The 24038-nt window shown below is 34.4% G+C and overlaps 9 protein-coding genes across 9 annotated transcripts; 3 read left to right on the top strand and 6 right to left on the bottom strand.

Moving 5' to 3' along the window:
* Positions 1–938: 938 nt before the first annotated feature.
* BX664DRAFT_260824 (uncharacterized protein) lies at positions 939–5374 on the bottom strand (the record flags this gene model as incomplete). The annotated part of the gene is made up of 13 exons (XM_051540650.1): positions 939–1109; positions 1179–1337; positions 1433–1602; positions 1681–1804; positions 1883–1946; positions 2229–2782; positions 2875–3160; positions 3230–3387; positions 3447–3766; positions 4005–4260; positions 4346–4542; positions 4672–4847; positions 4917–5374. The coding sequence occupies 13 exons, from the start codon at positions 5372–5374 to the stop codon at positions 939–941; spliced, it is 3093 nt and encodes a 1030-aa protein (XP_051401418.1).
* Positions 5375–6053: 679 nt separating this feature from the next.
* BX664DRAFT_328609 (uncharacterized protein) lies at positions 6054–8733 on the bottom strand. Its single transcript, XM_051544634.1, has 7 exons — positions 8670–8733; positions 8466–8584; positions 7974–8393; positions 7737–7892; positions 6711–7654; positions 6327–6596; positions 6054–6230 (listed from the first exon to the last, which is right to left on the bottom strand). The coding sequence occupies exons 1-7, from the start codon at positions 8714–8716 to the stop codon at positions 6156–6158; spliced, it is 2031 nt and encodes a 676-aa protein (XP_051401417.1). The 5' UTR covers positions 8717–8733; the 3' UTR covers positions 6054–6155.
* Positions 8734–8955: 222 nt separating this feature from the next.
* BX664DRAFT_357451 (N-terminal domain of NEFA-interacting nuclear protein NIP30-domain-containing protein) lies at positions 8956–9914 on the top strand. Its single transcript, XM_051547957.1, has 3 exons — positions 8956–9049; positions 9168–9408; positions 9482–9914. Exons 1-3 carry the CDS (start codon positions 8977–8979, stop codon positions 9837–9839), a joined length of 672 nt encoding a protein of 223 aa, XP_051401416.1. The 5' UTR covers positions 8956–8976; the 3' UTR covers positions 9840–9914.
* A 108-nt stretch (positions 9915–10022) lies between these two features.
* BX664DRAFT_384460 (chitin synthase) lies at positions 10023–16572 on the bottom strand. Its single transcript, XM_051549182.1, has 5 exons — positions 16554–16572; positions 16094–16499; positions 13587–15941; positions 10388–13506; positions 10023–10301 (listed from the first exon to the last, which is right to left on the bottom strand). The coding sequence occupies exons 2-5, from the start codon at positions 16417–16419 to the stop codon at positions 10198–10200; spliced, it is 5904 nt and encodes a 1967-aa protein (XP_051401415.1). The 5' UTR covers positions 16420–16499; positions 16554–16572; the 3' UTR covers positions 10023–10197.
* Positions 16573–16681: 109 nt separating this feature from the next.
* Positions 16682–17472, bottom strand: BX664DRAFT_97999 (tubulin binding cofactor A). The gene is made up of 4 exons (XM_051549817.1): positions 17372–17472; positions 17210–17315; positions 17054–17140; positions 16682–16988 (listed from the first exon to the last, which is right to left on the bottom strand). The coding sequence occupies exons 1-4, from the start codon at positions 17413–17415 to the stop codon at positions 16896–16898; spliced, it is 330 nt and encodes a 109-aa protein (XP_051401414.1). The 5' UTR covers positions 17416–17472; the 3' UTR covers positions 16682–16895.
* A 44-nt stretch (positions 17473–17516) lies between these two features.
* Positions 17517–18530, bottom strand: BX664DRAFT_328598 (complex I intermediate-associated protein 30-domain-containing protein). Its single transcript, XM_051544633.1, has 4 exons — positions 18379–18530; positions 18083–18318; positions 17816–18001; positions 17517–17740 (listed from the first exon to the last, which is right to left on the bottom strand). Exons 1-4 carry the CDS (start codon positions 18431–18433, stop codon positions 17546–17548), a joined length of 672 nt encoding a protein of 223 aa, XP_051401413.1. The 5' UTR covers positions 18434–18530; the 3' UTR covers positions 17517–17545.
* A 600-nt stretch (positions 18531–19130) lies between these two features.
* Positions 19131–20623, top strand: BX664DRAFT_328595 (kinase-like domain-containing protein). The gene is made up of 4 exons (XM_051544632.1): positions 19131–19510; positions 19576–19909; positions 19985–20063; positions 20136–20623. Exons 1-4 carry the CDS (start codon positions 19167–19169, stop codon positions 20546–20548), a joined length of 1170 nt encoding a protein of 389 aa, XP_051401412.1. The 5' UTR covers positions 19131–19166; the 3' UTR covers positions 20549–20623.
* Positions 20624–20639: 16 nt separating this feature from the next.
* BX664DRAFT_328594 (mannose-1-phosphate guanyltransferase) lies at positions 20640–22410 on the bottom strand. Its single transcript, XM_051544631.1, has 4 exons — positions 22327–22410; positions 22150–22253; positions 21631–22065; positions 20640–21550 (listed from the first exon to the last, which is right to left on the bottom strand). The coding sequence occupies exons 1-4, from the start codon at positions 22349–22351 to the stop codon at positions 21020–21022; spliced, it is 1095 nt and encodes a 364-aa protein (XP_051401411.1). The 5' UTR covers positions 22352–22410; the 3' UTR covers positions 20640–21019.
* A 191-nt stretch (positions 22411–22601) lies between these two features.
* On the top strand, positions 22602–24013 carry BX664DRAFT_328591 (uncharacterized protein). Its single transcript, XM_051544630.1, has 5 exons — positions 22602–22738; positions 22804–23072; positions 23134–23408; positions 23479–23573; positions 23637–24013. The coding sequence occupies exons 1-5, from the start codon at positions 22640–22642 to the stop codon at positions 23931–23933; spliced, it is 1035 nt and encodes a 344-aa protein (XP_051401410.1). The 5' UTR covers positions 22602–22639; the 3' UTR covers positions 23934–24013.
* The last annotated feature ends 25 nt before the right edge of the window (positions 24014–24038 follow it).

Genomic DNA, 24038 nt, shown 5'->3' with positions numbered 1-24038 from the left:
CATACCATATTATGGTAAGTTCTTTTTTTTTTATTTGGTCAACAAGAAGCATAACACTAACTGCTTATATATATATTTATATTGGTGATTCTATGATGCAAAATCATCTCTTTTTTTTTTTTTTTTTTGCTTTAAAAAAATTTTGGATCATATTTGGTGGTTAGAAAGATCTGGCATTCCAATGACTAAAAAGTTTGAGGATGATTGCGGTGGCGCGATTCATAAGCCTAGCATCATTCCATTCTTTCTATGTTAGTCTGGTAGCAATAACCTGTGACTTAGTAGTAATCCACATCCTTCAATAGCTACTTAGTATCATCGTTATCCCTTTACTATTTAGTGTCTTTTTTTTTTTCTTTGCAATTATACAGTGGTTTTTCCTTTATAATAAATTTTCTTTTCTTTTCTGCGCTGTGATTGGAGGTATCTTTGCTTTCAGGTTCGAACATATTTCGGCATCTTCTTTTTATATTACAGAAATGGATGGTGCTGATGATCACAAAGTGATGACATATAACTTGATAATTTGATAGCAATTTTATTATTAACAAAGATATAGTTCTATCAAATAAATTAAAACAAAAAAGATGGGGAATGATCAATGTAATATTTATTGGTTGTAAATTTTCACAATAAAAAAAAAGATATATAATATGTATTTGTATATAGAAAAAACAAGTTCAAATGAATAAATAGAATCTACATGGCTTGTTGCACATCTGTTGCTTTTTGACTAGGACGAATAAACACATCTTCTGATCCATCGATATAGTACATGCGGTAGGTATCTTGATCAACCTTATATTGGAGTTGGGACCGGACATATATTTCATCGAGATCCTCATTTTGTAGTCGTAAGTTCCTAAAATAAAATAATAATAATAATAATAATAAAATGTTAGGTTGTTTCCTAAATCAATTGTTTTCAGATTCTATTCTTACCTTTTCATATATGTTGGTTTCATGGATGATATACACACTCCTTCGGTTGGATTGACCCAGTCCATATAGCTGCTAATATAATCTTCATACTTGTCTTCCTTATTTGGTTCCAACATGTAATCATCACTATCAAGTAATTGAATCGTCATCACATCCGTTTTCTTATCCTATATATATAGATATAAATGTGAGTTGATCTATATATCTTTTTTTTTTTTTTTGTCATCACTACATACAAAATTGATCTTGTACAAGTTTTCTTCAGATCCCACGATTTCTTCAGCTCTTAATCTATAAACAGATAATATCCTGCTTGATGTCACATCTAGTTCTTGATCACTACGGAAGAGGCGCACGAGTTCAACAGAGTCTGTATCAACAGTAACGGCTTGAATCTAGAAAGTGTAGATTAGAGAAAAATGTATGAGTTTGATATCCTTTTTTTTTTTATCGTATGCATTTTCTTAAGTAACAGACTATATTGTCTTACCTGTTTTACGAATGCATGGACCAATTTATCGATAGTAAATAGTAAATAGGCATCTGTCACAAAGAAATATCGTATGCTTTCTTCAAACAATTGAGGTTCAACCTCACCATCAAAGAATCGATCAATCAAATCCAGTACAGCGTTATAGTATCCATTCGAAGTCGAAATGTCTAATAATAACATCAAAAAAAAAAAAAAAATCAGTATCGTACATTAAACTTTTTTTTTTTTTTGTATCAAGATTTTACCATCAAATTTGTTGCTATAGAGTCCTAATTGTAACGCAACCTGATTAGTTTTCTTTCCATGACGAGGATCCTTCATGTATTCTTCATTCAGTTGTTTCAATTTTAGTAATCGACCATAAATCATCTACAGAATAAAAAATTAAAAAAAAAAAAATAGTTAATACCAATATTGTTGACCAGTGGGTTTATAGTCTTTGATTACCTCGAATAACCGGAAAAAGGCATAAAAGGTAGTGTTGCAGAAGAAATTATAAATTGTTCGTTTCCTTGATTCGGGGGCGGTAGCCACAGCGGCAGCAGTCAAGAGTTTTTCATTTTGCGATGGTGATGAGATATCATTGGCTTGAGGTGTATTTTCTTGTACGTTGGTAGAAGGTGGTTGTGCGGATGGGCTCTTGCTGTTTTCGGAAGTGGCGGTAGCGGGTACATCGACATCGGTATCTGTTTCCATCACGGAAGTGTCGTTTGCATCAGGAGACGAGGGTCGTACATTGACAGGTCCCATTTCATCCAATGCCTTTTTGTTTTTGGTAAGAACATCGCGTAACAAGTCCATCGTGTGATCATCTTCTTGGTTGCGGCCACGTCTGCTGCGTCGCCGTGATGGTGATGCTTCTCGTTTGCTAGGTGATCGTGCTACATCAGATTCTGAATCCTCGGTGTTGGTTGATTGAGCGTCATCATCATCATCCATCAATTCATCATCATCATTGTCGTCCGAGTAGTTACTGACACCTTCGGGTTCCACATTGTCAACATTGAAACAGAGAGGTATGAATGATCGAATAAATGTGCGTACCTTTTCTCTATCATGGCTGTTGAATCCAGCTTGGCGATCGATATAAGAATACACAACACGAGTCACATCCTTGAAAACATCCTTATCAGGGAATTCAAACATAAATTGACAATGCGTCTTGGTCGATACATTCTTTTGGCTTTGTTTCAATTTCTTGCTTTTATGTAATCCTTCAATTTCCGTTACCATAGCCTTGACTGTCATTGCTTTTCGATCATTGCCTTTAAAGGTAATGCCTTGATAATCCAGAGATCGATAATAGTTTTTGTTATCTAGTTCACGCCATATTTTGTTCCATTCACGCTAATGAAAAAAAAAAGATATTGAATTAGATTGTTTGCATGAGATTTTACTTTTATTTGATTATTAATATTATTTTCTATATATATATTTACCTGAGCCTTCTTCCATTCTTCATCTTTTTGTTTTAATCGTCTTAATAAAATTGGAACAACTTGAGCAGGATTGTTGTATAAAAGTTCAATGATTTCCATGCCTCGTTCCTTGTCATAGACCTTCTTGATGATACGTTCGTAAATGGTAACAGATTGTCCACCAAGTCCAGGATAAAGTCGATAGGCTGCTTTTTCTTCCAATGTCATAGTTTCTAGTTTCTTAGAAATAGGTTCTAACAATGCAATAGTATTGAGATTGGCTTCGATATTCATATTGTAATCGTATCTAAATAATCAAATAAGAATAAGATTAATATCGTTCTTTTTTTTTTTTTATCAGCTATCGTCGATTTACCTCTCTTCTTCACATCGATGCATAGCTTCTTCATATTGACTTTTCTTGGAAGCAACGAAACCATCATCTTCACTAGCCCAAATAGGATGAGATACATAAACATCATTTAAGACTTCCCAAGCTAATTGGTCTCTACCAGAACAAGTTTGATTTTGCCACTACAAAAAAAAAAAAAATAAGTCAATTTTGATATTTGCAACCAAGTTTGGAAACTTACATCTACTGGAGCTAAACGGTAACTAGGACTATCAGCCACAGTAGCACAATGCATCAAATCAGGTTTGGCAAGCGTACGAGCAGGACGTCGAATGGGATGTTCTTTGGATTCATAACCTAGTACACTCTTGAACCAATCCAATAATTCCTTGTTACTTCCAATGAAAACTTCTACTTGTTCCATTAATTGATCCAGATCAACAATTTGTTGTGTGTAAAGATTGAGGGTTTTGAGAAATTCTTCATATGATGGTTTATTGCCAATATATTTGCGGATACGTTCAAATAATTCGACTTCTTCTGCAGACACTGTAGGATGTACTGGATCAAATGGTGAAGCGGGAAATGCGTAAGGATCAACACGGAGAGCTTCGACATCATCATGTTTGTGATATATTTTCGATCGCTAAACCAAAAAAAAAAAAAAAAAAAAAAAAAAAAGATGATTAGCTTATCAATTGAATTGTACCTTCCTTTTTTTTTCAACTTACTTTTCCAACAGCACCTGGAGGTATAGGTCCTCGTTTCTTCTTCTGAGTCATTCCACCACGTTTCCCACTACCATATGTGACAGGGGTAGAGTCCATACCGTTTTCGCCATAAAATGGGCCATGATCTTCACCGAATAATACACTGGCAGGTTGACCAGTAATGTCGGGTAGGAATTGTTTGAATTCATCCAGAAGATCGGGAGCACCGTTGAAGAGATATTGCACATGAGCATAAACTTCTTGAATTGGTTTTTGTTCCTTCTGATAGGTTTGTAATATTTCTAAGAATTGCTTGTAGGTATCTGGTTCATTTGCAAATCGATTCTAAAGAAGAAGAAGAAGAAAAAAAAAGAGGAAGAGTCAGTTTCTGATAATACTCAACTCCATTCGTTCGTTTAAAAAAATCTACCTTTATCTTATTCACATAATTGATGGCATGATTGAATTCCACAGGAGACCGTTTTCCGCTCTGTGGTGATGCTGGTGGAGGTGGAGCTACCGATGATCGTCCCATGGGCATGTATTGAGAAGACGTTGTAGATGGAGCCGAAGCCATGATAGAGGATGATGAAGGAGGAGGTAGAGGAGGTTGGGATGGAGGATTGCCTGCATAAAGAGCATGTTGTGTTGAAGTTTGCATGGATGGTTGATGTGGAGGAGGAAGATGAGGATGATGAGGATGATAGTAAGGATCCGAAAGCATAGAATTTTCCGGCTCCATATTTAATCGACCACCAGTTGTTGTTGTTGTACCATTTGGCGTTGTCACACGAATAAGATCAGGTTCATGAGGATCATTAGAGCATTCAATTCGATAACCAGGTGGCAAAAAAGTATTAAATCCAGATATAAGCATAGAGTGACCTTTGAATAATGTAGATACGCGTTCAATGACACCTGGCGTATCGATTCTATATTAATAAATAAATATGAGCCTTTATCCATGCAATAAATATTATATATATATATATCCTACTTACACTTGACTCTTAAAATCCTTCATGATATCCAAAAAACGATTGTATACGTCAGGTTGATCAGAAAATCGCACTTTCACTTGGTCCAAATAAGTAAGAGCATCTCGTACATTCAGAGGTCGGTAACCAGCAGATTGACTTGATGTTTCAGTAGAAGGAGACTTTTGTGGAGGTGGTGTCCTTGTAGAGCTTCTTTGTCGCTGTTCCGTTGGTTGAGAAGAAGGTGGAGGTAAAGATAGAGCTGAATGATGGTGATCATCGTAAGGTGAAGGAGCACGCGCCGTTGAAGGAAGTGGTGGTAACACAGGTTTCGAATGGTCTGAAGTAGAAAAAGAGCTTGGAGGAGGAAGTGTCGTGCCAAGTTGGCTACTTAACGAAGGTGGATTATTGTTTGCATTGCCAAATAAAGTTGTATTATTGTTGTTATTGTTGTTGGACGATCCAGTGAGTGGAGATCGCATCGGACTCTGATATGACCTATCCATGCCTCTTGGAGGAGGAAGAGAGATGGATTGACCTGGAGGAGCATTGTTAGAACTTAATGATGGTGGCGGAAGATGGTGAGAGAAAGGCGAAGAAGAAGATTGTTGTTGCGGTTGTTGTATTGGAGTCGGATGCGACTCACTCGTCGGTTGACTACAAAATAGTGAAGCATTTAGAATGGTTAGTAACACGTTCAAATAAAAAAAAGTGACTCTAATGTAAACAGTTTGATATGTTATCAAGAATAAGGGGCATACCGAAGATTGTTTGGAGGCTGTAAAGGCGAGGACATAAAATAAACGAAAAACTATACGCTAGAGAAAAAAAAAAGAAAAAAGAAAAAGGAAAGGAAAAAGAATGAGAAAGGGAGAGAAAGAGAGACAAAGTGGAAATTTGAAATCTTCCAACTCCATCACACCACCATTGAGGCGGCGAGCGAAAGTAAACCAAAGCGTCACGCAAGCCACACAATATGCTGCATTCACTGATACCTGGTCCTTTGACTCGACAGGCACGTACACAGACAAAAAAGGCAACTGATCATTTTGATTATCGAACTATTCCTTTTGACAACCCTTGAGAATTTTCATTTCAATGTATAACCATCATATTCACGTACAAAAACAACAGCATTTTTAATATGTACAATATTTGACTGGATAGATAAATAAATAAACTAAAACTAGTGGGGATAGATTCCAAAGAGAAAAAAAAAAAAAATACTATAATAAGAAAAATATATATAATGATCTATCAAAACTAAGATGATGAGTTGTTGGTATACCAAGATAATGATAATTTTCCACCGGGGAAGTTTGGTCCAATGGCCATTGCCTATCATAGTTTTTGTTTTCAGTTAAAAAGGAAAAGGAAAAAAAGGAATTAATATATTTCCGGTCAATTTTTTTTTTTTTTGTTCGATTCATTTACCTTTTCTGCTTCGAATCTTTGTGAGTAATGAGCAATGGTACCATCTTGTCCACTTTCAAAGGATAATATCCGTCCAAATTGTTGGAAATGAGTTTGTAGATCTTCATTGCTTGTATCTTGAGGGATATCCTTGATCATCACTTTTGTTGGACGATTGTCTAGACTACGTTTCATAACAGCACCAGGTCTTCCATGCCATCCACCTTGACCATAATAGCCACCAACTTGTGGTCGATGAGTTTGATCTGTAGGAATACCCAAAGATGCTGCCTAAATATAACAAGAAATTATATTTTAAGTATTCAAAGACTTTTTTTTTTTTTTTTTTTTTTTTTTTTTTTTTTTTTTTTTTTTTTTTTTTTTTTTTTTTTTTTTTTTACTTACCTCTGCTTCCAATCTGGCTAACTTTTCTTTCAAGTAGTTTGACGTTTCGGTTGATGATGAGTTTTCGATAGGAAGAGACCTTGGAGCCACAGTATTGGATCTTGAAGCATCAATATCAGAAGCAATTTTCTTCAGAGAGGCCAATAGTTCTTCCTTTTGAGCCAATGTCAGAGATTTGTCACTCAATTTTGCCAAAAGTTGCTTTTGTTCATCAATCTGTTGTTGTAATAATTGTTCCTTTTGTTTCTGTAAATCCAATACTGCTTTCATTTGTTCCTGTCGCTTTTTCACTTTTTCATCACGTAGTTTTTGTAATTCTGCTGCTTTAGCGGCAACTGCCAATGGATCAGGTTCGCTGCTTGGAGGATGAGTTTGATCACGACTAGGACGAGTTTTCCAGGTTCCATGACTACTACCATTGTTGAGTTTGGCTTGAGAAGTATCATCCGTTTCCTTGTGCCAATATAGTTTGACAAATCGATTATCAAAGATCACTTCTGGAGAGGAATAAGCCGCTTCCGCTTCTTCACGAGTACTAAATTGGACAATGGCTTTTTGGGGTTGTAAGCTAATATTTGTGATGGTACCAAATTTCTTGAAATAATCGTTGATTGTCGTCATTTGACATTTTTCTGGAGGAATGTTGTCCACTACCAATGCTGTCACGAGTTTTTGTTGTTGTTGACGTTGTTGTTGTTGTTGTTGTTGTTGTTGTTGTTGTTGCCGGCTACTGTATCGATCTCCACCCATATGACCACCACGACCACCACCACCACGACCTCTCCTAGGGGAACCACCACGAACACCCATTTGTTGTTGTAATTGCATCATATTCTTGAACATTTCTTCTGCATTAGGCATCATTCCAGAAGGCATGTTCATAGGGAAAGCTGCCATAGTATTTTGCATCATTGTCATATCTTCAGGAGTGAAGGTATCTTTACCTTGAAATAGATATATTTTTTTTAAAAAAAAAAACAAAGAAGATCAATAAGAGAAATACATTCATCATCTTGTTCAACTTACCAAGCATATTAGGCATATTGAAAAATGGAGCACCAGGAGGCATCAAAGGCATCATTTGATTTGAACGATTATTGAATGAATTGCCTTCCTCATAGACAATAGTGTCACTTCCATGATCATAAGGACAAAGATCACCACGCACACAGAATCCTTTTTCTGTTTAGCAATAACGATAATATAATAGTGATAATAAAAAAAAATCAGTTTCTATTTTATTTAATATAATCTTCTTCTTACCATTATAGTCTTTGCACATGGGTTTTGAGAGATAGTTTCGTCTTGATCCACCACGTCCATTAAATTTACCTTGATATCCACCGCGTCGGTTGCTTGAAGATGACATTGATGCAGGCCCACTTGGAATATCATTTGCTGAAGGATCATCACGATGTGGTCGATAGCTACGACGTATTTTGTTTGGATTATCGTTATCTTCCTGTTGTGATAATTGTCGTTTAAGTGAAGTGTCATTATCGTCTTGTCTAGGTCGACGATGTTTGAAGCTTCGATCACCATCTTCTTCATCTTCTTCATCTTCATCGTTATATGAGCGTGTTGGAGGTTGTTCTTCTTCTTCTTTTTCAGTGGGAGTTTTTGGTTCTTCTGTCATAGGTTGGTTCAAGAAATGACCTAATCGTTCAATAAATCCACTTGTTTCTAAAATAAAAAAAAAAAATAAGAAGAAGAATGAGAAACAAGGACATTTATAGGATCATTTTATATATATACCATCTTCAAAAAATTCTTCCAGTTTTTCCTTAAGAGACGAATCGAGATCGGTAGAGTGTTTGGATTCAGTAATAAGAGCGAGGATATAATTTGTCAATATTTCTGGATCAGCATCACAACTTTTGTATATAGATAATGAAATTATTTAGTTGATTAGTATCACCATTGTTTATAAGACTGTAACTATTTTAGTTGCTGACTTACTAGGTCGAGACTTGATCATTGACAAATTCTTTTAAGCCTGGCTTCATCCCAATAAAAGTAGTAGAAAGGAGAAAAAGAGAATATAGAGGTTTTTTTTTTTTGTCTTGAAAAGCAAATTTTTCAAGGTCCGGAAGGGTTTCCTTGATTCAAGCTGGTGACTGCAAAAAAAAAAAAGTGAGAGACTCTTTTTGAACAAAACTTCCTTTTTTTTTTTTTTGCTTTGACATGATAGGCATAAAAAAATTACAATTTCTTCTTCCGCCCCTTTCTTTTTCTTTTTTTTTTTCTTATTATTAAACCATAATTAATGTCATTTAAAAGCTTTGTTTCACACTCTGTCATTAATAATGACGAGGAACAAATTATTGATAATCAAAAAGGTAAAAAAAAAAAAAAAAAAAAGGACTTTAGAACTCGAACTATAATGATTAACCATTTTTTTCTTATGCACTACTTTTATAATAAAATCGCGTGTCTCCTCTATTTGATAATCATCAGAATCGATTGAATCAACACAAACGCCACAAGCTGAATATGATCCACGAACATTATATGAACGACTTCAGGAACAAAAGAATAAAAAGGAAGAAGAATTCAGAGAAGCAACACGGTTCAGCAATCTTGTCAAACGTATTGATCCCGAAGAAGCTGCCTATTATAAATCATTATCAGATACTCAAAAACAACTGGACGAAGATCTCAAGCTGAAAGAAATGCAGGAATTAGAAGAATATAGAAGGTAAAAAAAAGAAAAAAATTGACATGATATTGACAAAGAGAAAGAAATATAAACAGAACGTTCGAAACGATAGAGCCGTAGAACAGGCGAGGACTGCAACTACTAATGGAACTGAATCAACAATAGCAACAACAAATACTAACACTACTAATACTTCAACAGCAACAGTGAAAAGGAAATCAAGTCAAGGGAATGTAGTCAAAAAACCAAAGAAGGATGCAATTGCTGGCTTGGTTTTAGTCAAAAAGAAAAAACGTGAACAGGACGAAATGGAAGATAATGACAACAAGATTCAGCAAGAGCCTACCAACAAGAAAGTCAAAATAGACAACGAGAATGTGAACAAGGATGATAAGTCTTCAAAAACTACAGCACTAGGCTCATTATTGGCAGCATATAACGATGACGATAGTGATAGCAATAGTGATTAGGAATACATACATTTTAATTAGTCCCCTCTCTATCTTTATTACAATAAAGAACAACCCTTTTGTACTTTATCTTTATATATGATTGGATGTCATTGATATTTATTTATATGGAGAGAATATATTTCTAAAGTTGCACGTAATGATTTGTATTGATGAAAATAAATGTGGGGTTTTTTTATTACCAAAAAAAAAAAAAGAATAAACAATGTTGATCAATAATAAAAACAAAAGAAATGATAAATAAATAAATAAATAAAAAAGGATAAGTTGTGATTGGAAAATATATAGTTGAATATGAGGTAATGGTAAACAGATAGATAAAAAAAAAAAAAAAAATGGAATGAGAAATTTCAAGTGTCTATTTTTCTGTACGTTCTTGTAAAATGCTTTCTATGCTAGAGTTGATGAATTCCTTCTTGATCATCATGTCAAATCCAAAATGAGCGCCCAATTGAGTACGAACTGTAATAATAATAATAATAATAATAATAACAATAAAAAGATGATGAGTGATTTAGTCTTGATGATTTTTTTTTTATCATACATACCTTGTTTCTTTGTGATAGCCATCAGATCAGCCGTAGATAAAATTTGCTTGATGACTTCATAAATTTCAGCATCACTAGGGAATCCAGGAGGAATAAAAGAAGCAGTAGACATGGGCATAGAGTATTGACTCATTGCCATAGGATGATTACCGCCATTGAAATGAGGACTATTTCTACCAGACATACTTTGTTGATCATAATCCATATCATTGCCACCAAAACTGTGAACTGATCCAGGGCCATGAGCAAATGAGGTAGGTTGCATCATCATATAATCTTGAGGTCCACCAAATTCAGATCCAGGTATGGGAGGAGGAGCAATGACTGATCCAGCATAAGAAGGCATATAAGAAGGTGTTTGCGTTCGACTTGGTTTTTCATTGATCTTGGTATCGCGGTAATAATCGTATCCATAATCATTTGTACCGTATTGACTTGCACCACCATAAACGCTGCCACCACCATAAACACTACCACCAGTACCACCAGGATTTCCTTTACTTGCAGAATAGTAACTCTTATTGTCCCTAGAGCCACTTGATCCGAGTTCCCAAAGTTCTTGTTCGTACACACTCCATTTCTTGAGAGGAATCATCTTTTCATCAAACTTTTCGTCATCTGTCACAATGATCTTCTTTTGTTTGTTATCACCCACTACTACACGAGTATTACCCCATGAGAAATCATCAAAGTGCCAGAAGGAGTAGACCGGAAGGAAGAATGAGAAAACAGGAAGAGCTAGGATATAGAACACCATCCACCCAATATGTTGCCATTGTCGTTTCAAAATAAACAAGATCGCTTGGAGAGCGTACATACCAGCCAACATACAGAGGGCAATCGTTGGGAATGGACCAGTATTAGACGCAATCACGTAGATCAAATAAACCAAATACACAGCAGACACAGGAAGAGTCAATGTACCAATCAAATCCAATAATACCACAAATCGCATAGAGAAACAACAGAATCCACAGAGATCAGGTAACAATACCACTTCCAACAAATTATGAATAGTAGAATTGATCCATCGACGACGTTGTGATAAGAGAACGGCCCATTTATCCGGAGCGACAGTTTGACATGTGGCATATGGTGTGAATTTCATCTTGTAGTTGGGGAAATGTTTCATCATCAGAGTAGTTAGGTACCGATCTTCACCAAGATGGAGTAAATTCTTCTTGTGGAGAGTATCAACGTGATTGTCCTTGTATTCATTGATGACTTTGGGTGAGATGATCAAAGGTTCATTCTTGACTGGGGTTCGAATACGGTACATACAGAAACAGCCAGGTAAACAGGTAACAGAACCAAAGAGAGATTCAAACGCTTTGGATAAATGATGAGAAATATAATATTCATACACTTGAATCATAGTTGTCCAGGATCGATCTTCATTGGAAAGTTTTGTTTCACCACAGAGACCAATAATTTTTCCATCATGAAGCATAGTTGAGATCATATGATTAAGAGCGTTGGCTTCCACTTCCGTATCAGAATCAATCATGAGGATATATTCATAAAAGGAGGGATGAACACCGATTACATTCTTGATTTGATGATACATCTCCAATTCCATAGGCGTCATAGGGCTATCAAAGTGAACCTTGTTCAAAAAGTTCATGAGAATCATTTGGGAATCACGTTTACCACGATTTCCAGGTTTTGCACGTTCTGAAGCCTTGCCAACCTTCGCCACCACAAGATAGGGTACAACATGACCTTCACATTCATAGAGACCAGAATAGATTTTACCATAATTGAGTTGTTTGCTACCATCACCAATAGATTTGAACATCAAAGGTTCAGGATCCTGAGTAGTATCATAACCGAGCACATCCAAAACAATACGAGGAGTAGGACGATCATTTCCGCTACCCATAATCATACCATCAGCAATAACTAAGATCAGCTTTCGTCGATCATCATAGTTGAGTACCGTCAGTGAGTCGATGGTTTTTCGAATAGATTCTTCATCTTCAGTATAACAAGGTACTTGACAAATAACAAACTTGTCATGTTCTTCTGGAGTAGGAGCACCACCAAATTGGAGAGCAGCAAGGAATTTGACCAAAATAGTTAGACACATAAGACAAGCAAAAGATAAGAGTAAATAGTTACTGAAGGTACACTTGGGAGTATCACGGATATCCACATCACCAAGATAGAATGCATTGTTCAAACAATTCATATTTTGTTGTTGTACATCAGCTGAGAGTTGACCAAAATATTTATTCCATTCATTTGTTGCATCCGTACCACTAAATCGCGAAAAGATCTGTTCCACCGCACTGTTCAAGAAATGATAAGCAGGGTTGGCTGATCCATAGTAATTTGCTGTAGATAGATAATCAGTGATGTCATATACTTTTCCATTCACAGCCAAAGCATTACGACCCCATCCTTTGAAGTCACTTTCGAGTTGAGAGATAGGAATCACGAGAGTACCTTTCTTATACATCTTCATACCAGGCAAAAAAGTATTCCAGTACCATCGAGGATCAGCCATGGCCTTCAATGAAGGATCTGCTAGTTGACCACCAGATTTGTGTACAAATGGACCAAGATTGATAGTATTGTTAGGAGTGATTGAAATTGTATCAGAGGTAACCAAACCAGCACAGGCTTGAGTCAAAGGTATAGGGAACGTATTGGAAACATCAAGACCAGCAATTTCAGCCATTGTATCAGCAGTAGCAGGATAAGATTGAGTACCATGATTCGTAAGGGCGAAGTTTGTAATATCATAGACTTGACCACGGACACTAACATAGTTATCGGTTTGTGTATTGTGAATATTGACATTACCAGAAGAGTACATCGTGCTTGTACCAGGACACATGATATAACCAAGACCAACAATGAAGAATAATACCACACAAGAGAATAAAAAGATCAACAAGCAGAGAGTGAACTTTTCACGCCAAGCCATACGCACATCTTCACGTTTCATTTTGCCGATCCAACTAAGAAGAGGTGAAGGAACCCACCAAGTCATAAACCAAACAAATCGTACCCACCAGATACGTAATGCTGTAATTGGAACTTCTTCAATGTTTTCTATTTGAGGTGATTGATAATCTTCCACCATTTTGCTCATATCCATATTGGGTCCAAATCTAAAAAAAAAAAAAAAAAAAAAAAAAAAAAACAAGTTAACATGTATATTCATATATATTATCATGATCAATCAACTTACGCTTCACCAAGGCCATTGATACCCCATTCTGATTCTTCACCCCATTGACTTGCAACATCATCACGTCGATTACCATCTTCACTAGCTGCATAACTTCCACCATACATGCTTGCTGTTCCAGTCATATGAGGAGCACCCAACAAACCATCATCTTTTCCATGATATCCAGATGTCGAATCACCAAAACCAGGAGGGGGAACACCACCATAAGAAGTAGGATCTTCACCGGATAATGGCATCGTTCGAAATTCTTGCATACCATCATCATCCTTTCTATCCATTGCATAAGCACCACCAACACCTATAGCAGCAGCACCAGCACCAGCAGCCGCTAATTCACCAGTGGGAGTACCTTTTGCTTTTGCACGTGCATCCTTTTCAGCAATTCGTAATCCATCTTCCAATTCCTTCCAAGGTTCGTATGCCAACCATATCAAATCACGTCCAAGATAAGCATGATGTTCATTCCAATTCATGAAAGCAAATAGTGATTCGGTTTGTTCGCGTTCCGTCTTGTTTGTTGTATCCACCATGTTGATCACCATAGTTTCATACCGAGTAACAAATTCGGCAAAGGTATAATTGATCACATATTCTTTGCTTCGTCGTAATGTCAAATCAGAGATTAAAAAGGATCGTAGTTGATGTTTGACACGTGTACTTTCCAATGTATCTGGTGATTGTGAATCGTTAGGTCGAATGTGAATCACATTGTAAATTTGAGTGCCGGCCATAGTAACAAACAAATCACTGAGTGTGGTGTATAATTGATCCAAAACTGTTGATACTCTGATTTCTTCTTCTGGAATGATATCCTGGGATGTATCCACTGCTGTTGCTGCCATGGATTCTGATTCTTCTAGAATGGTTGGTGTTTGCTTGGTGGTATTTTTGCGCTGTAATCGTTTTGTTGTTTTGCGTCGCATGGAAGGTGCTCTAGTTGGTTTCGAAGTAAGTTGTGCCTTGACGATAGTACGATCATCTTTGGGGTGAGATTCAGTTGCCATAGCCATGCTTTGGAAAAGAGACGAGACAAAGTTGTTTGTACTGTGATCACGCAATAAACTAACGAAATCGGGTGACATGGAATCCATATTTCTATCCAAGAAACGATCTACTGAGTAGTGTACCGTACCTCCATAATGATGAATACCAAACGAGAATGATTGAGCAGAGATGAAGGAAGGATGACCATTGAATTGTCGTTGCATATCAGCCAGTAAATTTGCATCGGTAGCATCTGTAGCACCAGCTTGATATTTCGCACTTGCCTTGTTGACTGCACCTACAAGTCCACTCGTACCACCATTATTTCCGTTGTTACCGCCTAATAAATCCAAACATCCAACGTTATCCATTGTCAGTACCTTGGGTAATAAAAGTCCATCTTGGATTGCTTCACTATCGTCATTGAATTGTTGTTGAATCAAAAATTGATGAAGTCGTTCATTGGCAAAGTTGAAACAGAATTGTTCGAATCCATTGTCATCAGTTTTTGAGAAGTTTTGGAAACCAGGCAAGTCCATTAGACCAATAAAGTTTGCAGGATCACCATGACAAAGCTTTGTATTGAGATTTTCCACAATCCATACAAAGAGCGAATGATACAGAGCACAGGCAAAAGCATCACGTTGTTCTTCAGCAGCTCGAGGATTCAAAAACACAGTACATAATTCACTTCGTATCAATCGTAGTTTGTACGTCAAAGATGTTTCTAATTTGTGAGGAGAAACACCGAGTAAAGCAGCCACAGCTTGTAAGACGTCGACATTTTTGACAGCACAGGCATCTTGTACCATTGAATCTTCAGGTTCGGTGAATTGTAAGTTTCCCATATGTAAAATTGCAGATAATAATTGAAACATGGCAGTAACAACAGAAGCCTTGAATCCACATGTCCTTAAAGCAGTTTTCAAATCACCAAAATGTAATTCATCTTCTGTTGTCAATTGTTGATTATTCAAATAATAAAAGTGATCCAAATCAAAATTGATGTATAACGCAGTCTTTTCTTCCGGAGTTGTACCAGCCAAAAGAGAATAGAATACATGATAAGTACGTTCACCTAGTCTTCCTCTACGAGTTGCAAGGAGTCTGTATTTGTCGAATGCAAATGTCAAAGCTTGTGCACCCACCAAGTGTCCACGTTCATTAAGTTGAATTTCCTGGAATTGACCAAATTGAGATGCCGATTTGTTTTGGGAAGTACGAGCATGTCCAAATGCTTCTAAAATAATAGATGATTGTCGAATTTGTTGTTGTAATTTACGTTCCTTCTTGGTGTGTGTTGATAATAATAGGATTTGTTCCAAAAGATGAGCACGAGTAGTACTTTTGCCAGAACCAGTGATCCCACTATTTTCAAAACAGAAAAGAAACATGTTAAGAGTCGGGTACACAAATTCATATATGGAAAGTGTGATATTTATACCACAACCAACCAAAATGTATGTAATAAAAATGTTTTTTTTTTCTCTATTCCTTAACTCTATTTTTTTTTTGTTTACCTTAATATGATGGATTGATCTTGTCCTGTTCTTCGCATATGGAAATATACTTTAGCTGCCAAATCATATACGTGAGGTTGCATAACAGGCTTGGAATCAGATAGATTTCGATAACAAACATCAGCATAGGATTGTAAAGTTGGATCATTCAATATGTCAAGTGTTTGATAAGGATTCACGGCAATAAGAGTAGAGTGACCGAGTCGGGTATAAGGTAAACCATTCTTGTAACGACTTTGTAACAGGTGTAGAATAGCATCTTCAGAAGGTCCTTTGTTATTTTCATGAGGAAGACTTGTCAAGTCTGTTCTACTATCGTCTTGCATATTCTTCTTCTTTTTACTATATTCACCGAGTCAGGATGAGCGTGTTCCTTTTTTTTTTTCTAAGGGAAAAAAAACAACAACTGTCAAAAGATGAGTCAATGGTTTCTTTTTATATTTTTTTTATAGTTACTTACCAAGCAGAACAATATAAGTAAAAATAAAAAAGAAAAAAAAAAAGAAAAAGAAAAAGAAAAAGAAAGAGGCTTTTTTCGAGATGTTAACAACAAAAAAAAAAAAGTAGACAAAAAAGAACAAAGAAAAGGGCGAAACTGAGGTCCAAAAGAAAAATTTATTTTTATCCTTGAAATGGGCACACGGAGAGTGAAAAACCACATCAAGCAATTATCCCAATTTGGTGTTTGAAAATTGTATGTATATATATATATATATATATAAATATATATATAAAAAAAAAGAGTCATATGAAATAAATAAAATAATAATAATAATATAACAATCATCTTAATATACTATATTTAAGATCTATTTTCAAAAGAATCAATATCAATATCACCAAGTACTGTTTGAGCTTCCTGTAATTCTTCACTTCCTTGATATTGAGGATCATTCTAAAAAAAAAAAAAAAAGATTAAATGTTCTCCTCTGGAAAGGTTACCCATTTAGTTTCAATTACCGCTTTGTCTTGTAAGTCAACATATGCTGCAACTAGACGTTTCTTCACGTCAGGAATCATCTGGTTTGTTTCTTTGAGTACTTCTTGCTATATAAAAAGAAAAATATTCAATATATAAACTTTGTAATATATATATATATATATTGATTGATTTACCTGTTTTCTAACATCAGCTTCATCAGCACCTTCCGCAACTAATTTATCAATACGTTGTTGTTGACATTCTGCTTCTTTTCCATATCCAATATGTTCCTTGTAAATACTAATGATAAAAACAAAGTTATAAAGAGATATTCCTTTTTGTTGTTATTCACGTACCGTTTTACCACGTTCGTTTTTATCTTTAGTTCCTTCAAAGTCATACTGACGTGTACAGTAAATAAGAATAAAAAAAAAAAAAAGACAGACGGAGAACAACGAGAAAGAGGGGCAAAAAAACAAAAAAGAAACGAAAAAGAAAAAGTAATGCGGCATTTCAAATTAAATTTTTTTTTATTCCATTCTATCTAGATCCCCTTCTGTAAATGGAGTGTTTTGTGCTGATATTGATTCAATTTCTATACTAAAGGGGCCTTCTTTTTTATCCATAAGTGATATACCAATTGTTTTGACCTTTTCTCTATACATTTCAATTTGTTGTTCTTGAATCATTCCATTATTGGTTAAAATGAAGTCTCGGAAAGGTATCTGTTTCACAAAAAAAAAGAAAAAATATAGATCATTACTATGTTTTCTTTAAAAAAAAAAAAAAAAAGGACTTACCATCACAGTTTCCCATTGACCAGGAGTTTTCAAAAAGAGTCGATGTTGATATAAATCAGTTTGAATGACACCATCTGTTTGAATATTGACAAAATATTTTCGATCATCCCCTTTCACTCGTAAAGCTAAATACCTAAACAGGCTAGTATCCCAACATGGTGTTCCAAACATAGATGATGCTCGAGCCTATCAAAAAAAAAAGAATCGTTTGTAATAAGTATCTTCCATTATTTTATATATAATATATATAATTATATAATATTTAACCTTTGACCGTATAGCAGCATATCCACTTTGTTGTATTTCAGGGTTAACAGGTAGATCCAATGAAAGATAACCATAAAAACGACCGGTATTATGTGGTGTAATTTCTAATGAAGCTTCAGAAAATCCTCCAATATCCTTATCACATCCTATAGCCCATGCGTCCAAATCAGCTTTGTTTTGTAAAGTAAGCATAGGTAATTCCTTTTGCCAACCTTGAAGACCGTCCATTCGAAGTGCTATAAATGAAATAAAAAAGTATTTGTCAAAAATGAAATAAGAATAGATGGTTTTATTACCTTTTGCAGTTGATTCTGCGGCGACACCTGCTGTTCGTCGTAAAAATGAAAACATGGTATAAAAATATAGTATTAAGTACAAGGAGGAGAAAGAGTTAAAAAGAACAGAAAATAAAAGTAGGAAAAAAAAAAGAAAAGAAAAGAGGTGCGTGACTTTATTCGTTTGAGCTTTTGAGTATACAAAAAAAAAAGGCGGTGTTTTAAACAATCAGTGTTGAACTGGACCACAATGACCATAATTTTCATCTTCTGGAATACACGTTTGACCATCTGGGCAATCATGAAGTCCAACAAGACAAGCACGACCAGTATCAGTATCTACAGCCAGCATAGCTTTGTTTTTATTTAAAAAAATAAAAAGATCGATTACAAAAGGATAATCATATTTTCTTTTTTAAAAAAAAGAAACTTACTTTGTGAAACGGTGTATTGAATTAATATGGATATAACAATAATCAATCGTGACAATAATGTTGACATGAAAGGATCACAAAAAAAAAAAAGAAAAAAAGAAGGAAAGACAAGAAAGACTTCCGAATACTGTAGTTTCATTCTTAACCAAATGTTTATTTAATGGGTTTGTTTTTTTCATATAATAGACCTGGAATAACGGAATAAACACATCAATCATTATGGTTTTGATCAGCAAAATCCTAAAAGATTACCAAATCCGGAATTTCAAAATCCCTTTTTGACCCAACCAAGCAATTATTTTTTTTTCTTTTCTTTTCTCTTTCACCCTTCTTCTTTCCCTCCCTCCCCCTTTTTTTTTAAAAAAAAAAAAATAAATGATCACTGACGACGAAACTACTCATGACCAAACTACATCACTTATCATGACGGAATTAACCTCACCATTACCACCACCCTCGGCTTTTGTAGATTATACCCCTCGTCATATCACAGTTGAAACGCCACCACATTCTTCTCCTTCATCTCATACCAATGAGATTAGTCTCTTACGACAAAAACGAGCACTTTATTATCGACAATTAGCACAAAAAACAAAAAGTCACTCAACTAAGAATTATATGGATTCACCTCTAGTGCGACGTAATCTTGGTGTCAATCCTTCTGTCATTCCTATTGATATTCATGAACGAAAACAGGTGTCCTCTATGACCAATCAAAAGTATCCAAGACAAAAAAAAAAGATGATTTATATTTATTTAACCCTATGATTTTAATTTTACACAGGAAAAAAGAGTGGTCCACTGATGATTTTGATGTAGGGAAACATTTGGGTACTGGCAAGTTTGGAAATGTATATATGGCAAGGGAAAAACAATCACGTCAAGTGGTTGCCATGAAAATTCTGATCAAGAAAGAATTACAAGAAGCTGGAGTAGCTCATTTTCTTCGAAGAGAAGTGGAAATTCATGCACATTTACGACATCCTCATATTCTACGAATGTATGGTTATTTTCAAGATCATCAACATATATACCTTGTGCTTGATTGTGCTACTCAAGGCTCCTTATATAACAAATTGGAAGAACATGGACGATTCACAGATATATTGGCATCAAAGGTAAACTATTATTCATTTGAATAAACATTTAACGGTAACTTCCTTTTTTTTTTTTTTGGTTGAATCAATCCAAAGTGTATACATCAAGTTGCCAGTGCTCTTTATTATCTTCACAAATTAGGTGTGATTCATCGAGATATCAAACCAGAAAATAGTAAGATGATAAAACAATAAGAAAAAAAATTTTACTTATTAATTCTTTTTTTCTTTTTCTTTTCCTTTATAGTTCTTATAGATAAACAAGGACATCTTCAATTGGCTGATTTTGGATGGGCTGTTTTTGATCGACAACCAAGACGAAACACATTTTGTGGAACATTAGATTATTTGCCACCAGAAATGATTGGAAATCGACCACATAATGCAAAAGTGGATGTTTGGGCTTTAGGTGTATTGACATATGAACTACTGGTTGGCAAACCTCCTTTTGAACATGTAGAATATATGGATACTTATCAACATATCACCAGAGTGGATTATACGTTCCCCGATCACGTTGGTATCATGGCTCGGTCTTTCATCTCTTTGGCTTTACAACAGGATGTCCATAAACGATGCAATTTGTCCGATTTGATTCGTCATCACTGGCTCAAGAAACTCAAGAAAAGAACATCAACTCCACGTCACCCCACCTCATAACTAGTTCCTTCTTTTTTTTTTTTTCTAGTATAGTTTCTCTATATATGTACATTATTTACTATTACATATTCTTTCTCATCCTTAATAATAAAAAAAGAAAAATTATAGTACCATAATTAGAGCCTACTTTTTTTTTTTTTTTGGTGATGTATAAACAGAGTGATTATCCTATACCTATGATGTTTCCTATACTAAATCTAATCCTTCTTTATCATCATGATTCCTATGGATATATCATGCTGATGATATATTTATTTGAAAAGGTTGATATAAAAACAAATTGAATGTATTTTATTTGAAGACATTAGAAACGGTTTAAATGATAAATGAAATCATGAGGACAACAATATAATAGATGTAAAGAGAAAAAAAAAGGAGGGAGAGTAAATAGAATAAAAGATGATGGGATAAATAATAGAAAGATAAATAAATAATAATAATAAAGGAAGAGAACGGAGGAAAGTAGTCTATTTACATGATAATTTGAGGTTCAGTAATGTTGGCAGAAATGGACTTGTGAGGTAAAATGGAACCACCATTGACATAGATTTCATCGTTGATAGTGACATCATCACCTAAAACAGAGCATCCTTCCAATCGAGACCAGCGACCCACGGATGAATGCCAACCAACGATACTAGAATGCACCCAAGCATAATCCTTGATAGTAGCACCTTCCAAAACAACGCATCGTTGTAATCTTACACCTTCACCAACCACACAGTTTGGACCGATGACGACATTAGGACCAATACGACAATCCTTTCCAATCTTTGCAGTAGGATGTACCATAACGTTACCCTTATGAACATAATCCAAAGTAGGGTTTGCTAATTCTTGAGGATTTTTCTTGGCCAAATGAGATAAGTACAAACAGGTACCGGTCAAAAAGTCTTTAGGTTGACCAACATCCATCCAGAAACCTTCCAATTCAAATGTATGTAATTGACCATCTTGTGCAATATAAGGGAAAACTTCCTTTTCAATAGAAGTAGGCTTGAGCTATATATAAATAAAAAAATAAATAAATAAATAAAAATATTCTTTTCCTAATATTTATTTATTCCCTTTCACACACTTACTTCAATTCTGTCCAATACAGAAGGACTAAGAATGTAAATACCAGCATTGATCTTATTACTGATGAATTCCTTAGGTTTTTCCACAAAACGTTCAATCTTGGAAGCATGACCAGGTTGATTCACAATAACACCATACTTGGAAGGATCGTCTACCTTGGTTACAACAATAGTACCTTCGTTACCATGAGATAAATGGAAATCACGTAATTGTTCAAAAGGATAATCACAAATAATATCACTATTCAATACAAAGAATGGAGAGTCATCCTTTCCAAGAATTTCTCTTGCCAAAGCCAAAGGACCAGCCGTACCTAAAGGTTCTGTTTCGACAGAGAATGTAATTTTTACATTATAAAGTTGTTCATATTCTTTCAATGCTGCCACCATAATTTCAGGACGATAATTAACAGCCAATACAATATCAGTAACACCAGCCTAAATCAAATCAAATCAAAAATAAAAAAAATAAAAAATAAAAAATAAGAATAAAAATAAAAAATTTATATAATATTTTTTTACCTTGGCAAGACTTTCAATTTGATGAAGAATCATAGGACGATTAGCAAATTCCACTAAAGGTTTAGGAAGAGTTAAAGTAAGAGGTCTCAAACGAGTACCAAAACCTAATTATAATATTTTTATTAGATGATGAATAAATAAAATAATAAATAAATATAAAAATAATATAAATATTACCTCCAACAAGAATAAGAGCTTTCATGGTATATATAATAGATGATGAATTAAAAAAGAATATAAAAAAAGATGAAAAAAAAAGAAAAAGAGATGAAAAGAAAAAAAAGAAAAAAAAAAGAAGAGATTTTTTTTTTGTTCCTTGTTATATTTTTACACTAAAAAAATAAAAAAAAAAAATATTTTTGGTTTAGTCTTGCAATCAAAAGATCGACAACCAATCATTCCAATCATGGTCTATTATTAGCAGTTGACTTTTAATTAAGTCTCATTTTTTTTTTTTTTCTTTCTATCTATTATCCTTTTTGTTACCAAAATGAGCAAACAAGAACAAGATAATTTGGAAAAAACCTTGAATATTTTATCAAAGAAACTTTTATCAACTCAAATTCAATATAGACATACAAAACAAACTGTAAAAAAAAAAAAATATATTTTATTTTATATTTTATATAAAAACTAATATATATTTTATTTTAGGTACATACAAAACACGCTTTTTTACTTGGTTCAAAAACAGTGTTACAAAACGACCTTGCCCACGTTTTTAAACTTGATCAACAAAAACGGAAAAGAACAAAAAATATTTTACAACCTCCTCCAGGTTTATTACCACTCTTATCTCATAAAGGTATTTCTCATAACAACTATACACCCAGTGACTCTTTAATAGTACATTCTTGTACTGCCAATCTTCAACATGACCGCGTTTATTTTAGAATGACTATTATAAACCAAACTGTGGAAAGGTAAAAAAAACTATAAACTTTCCCTTTTCTTGATTTGTTTTTATTGATCATATATAATTAGTATTTTACAAGCACATTTAGTATGGATGTCTCCTTTACCTTGGACTCCTTTTGCATTGGATCGTTCTACTTTGTATACTATACCATCATCTTCAACTCAAGTATTATATGCTGCTACAACTATACCATCTCATTTATTATTCACTCCTCAACAACTGACATCCATGGATATCAAAGCAGCATGTAGATATATGACAGAAAATGGTGATTGGTTACAATCATCTTCTATTCATATACAATGGGTAGATTCAAGACAATGGATGAAAGATGATATTGGTAATAATATATAATTCAATCATCATCAATTTGTATTCATTTCATTCATTCATTTTTTTTTCATATATAGACTCTATACAAAATTGGGCTCCTATACTCTATCCATATCAATTACACCTTTCATCAACTTTATCATCATCTTCATTACAACATTGGATACATTTGGTAAGATATAATGAACTTAATTTATACAAAACTCAATTTGTTTTTTTTTTTATTTTTGAATAGAATGATGATGTTCATCTTACATCTGATGGATCATTATTATTTATTCAAGGAAATCCTCATTTTTCACCTATTCAAGGACATTTGTATAGTATCAACAATCAATCATTGGCATCTTGGTTAGAACAAAACAAACATCTATCAAATAAGATTTTACCATGGGATGGAATGGCTTTGGATACTAGTCAACGTTTACAAAAAAGTATAGTTTCCCTTGTAGATCAAGCACATCCATCATCATCATCATCTCATTTAGCCAATAGGGAAAATAGTTTAGCACATCTATCCACATTACTTTAATTATTTCTATCAATAATTTTGGTCTCCTCTTCATTCTTTTGATTTGTTCGGGTTAAGTGCGTTTTCCTAATAAAGTCAAGTCGATTTTGAATTGGTATATGTCTT

This window comes from Halteromyces radiatus, assembly GCF_025201355.1.
Source record: "Halteromyces radiatus strain CBS 162.75 chromosome Unknown BX664scaffold_3, whole genome shotgun sequence".
NCBI classification, from domain to species: Eukaryota; Fungi; Mucoromycota; class Mucoromycetes; order Mucorales; family Cunninghamellaceae; genus Halteromyces; species Halteromyces radiatus.
The sequence above is the reverse complement of the archived record's forward strand: the minus strand, read 5'-3'. Positions and strand labels throughout refer to the sequence as shown.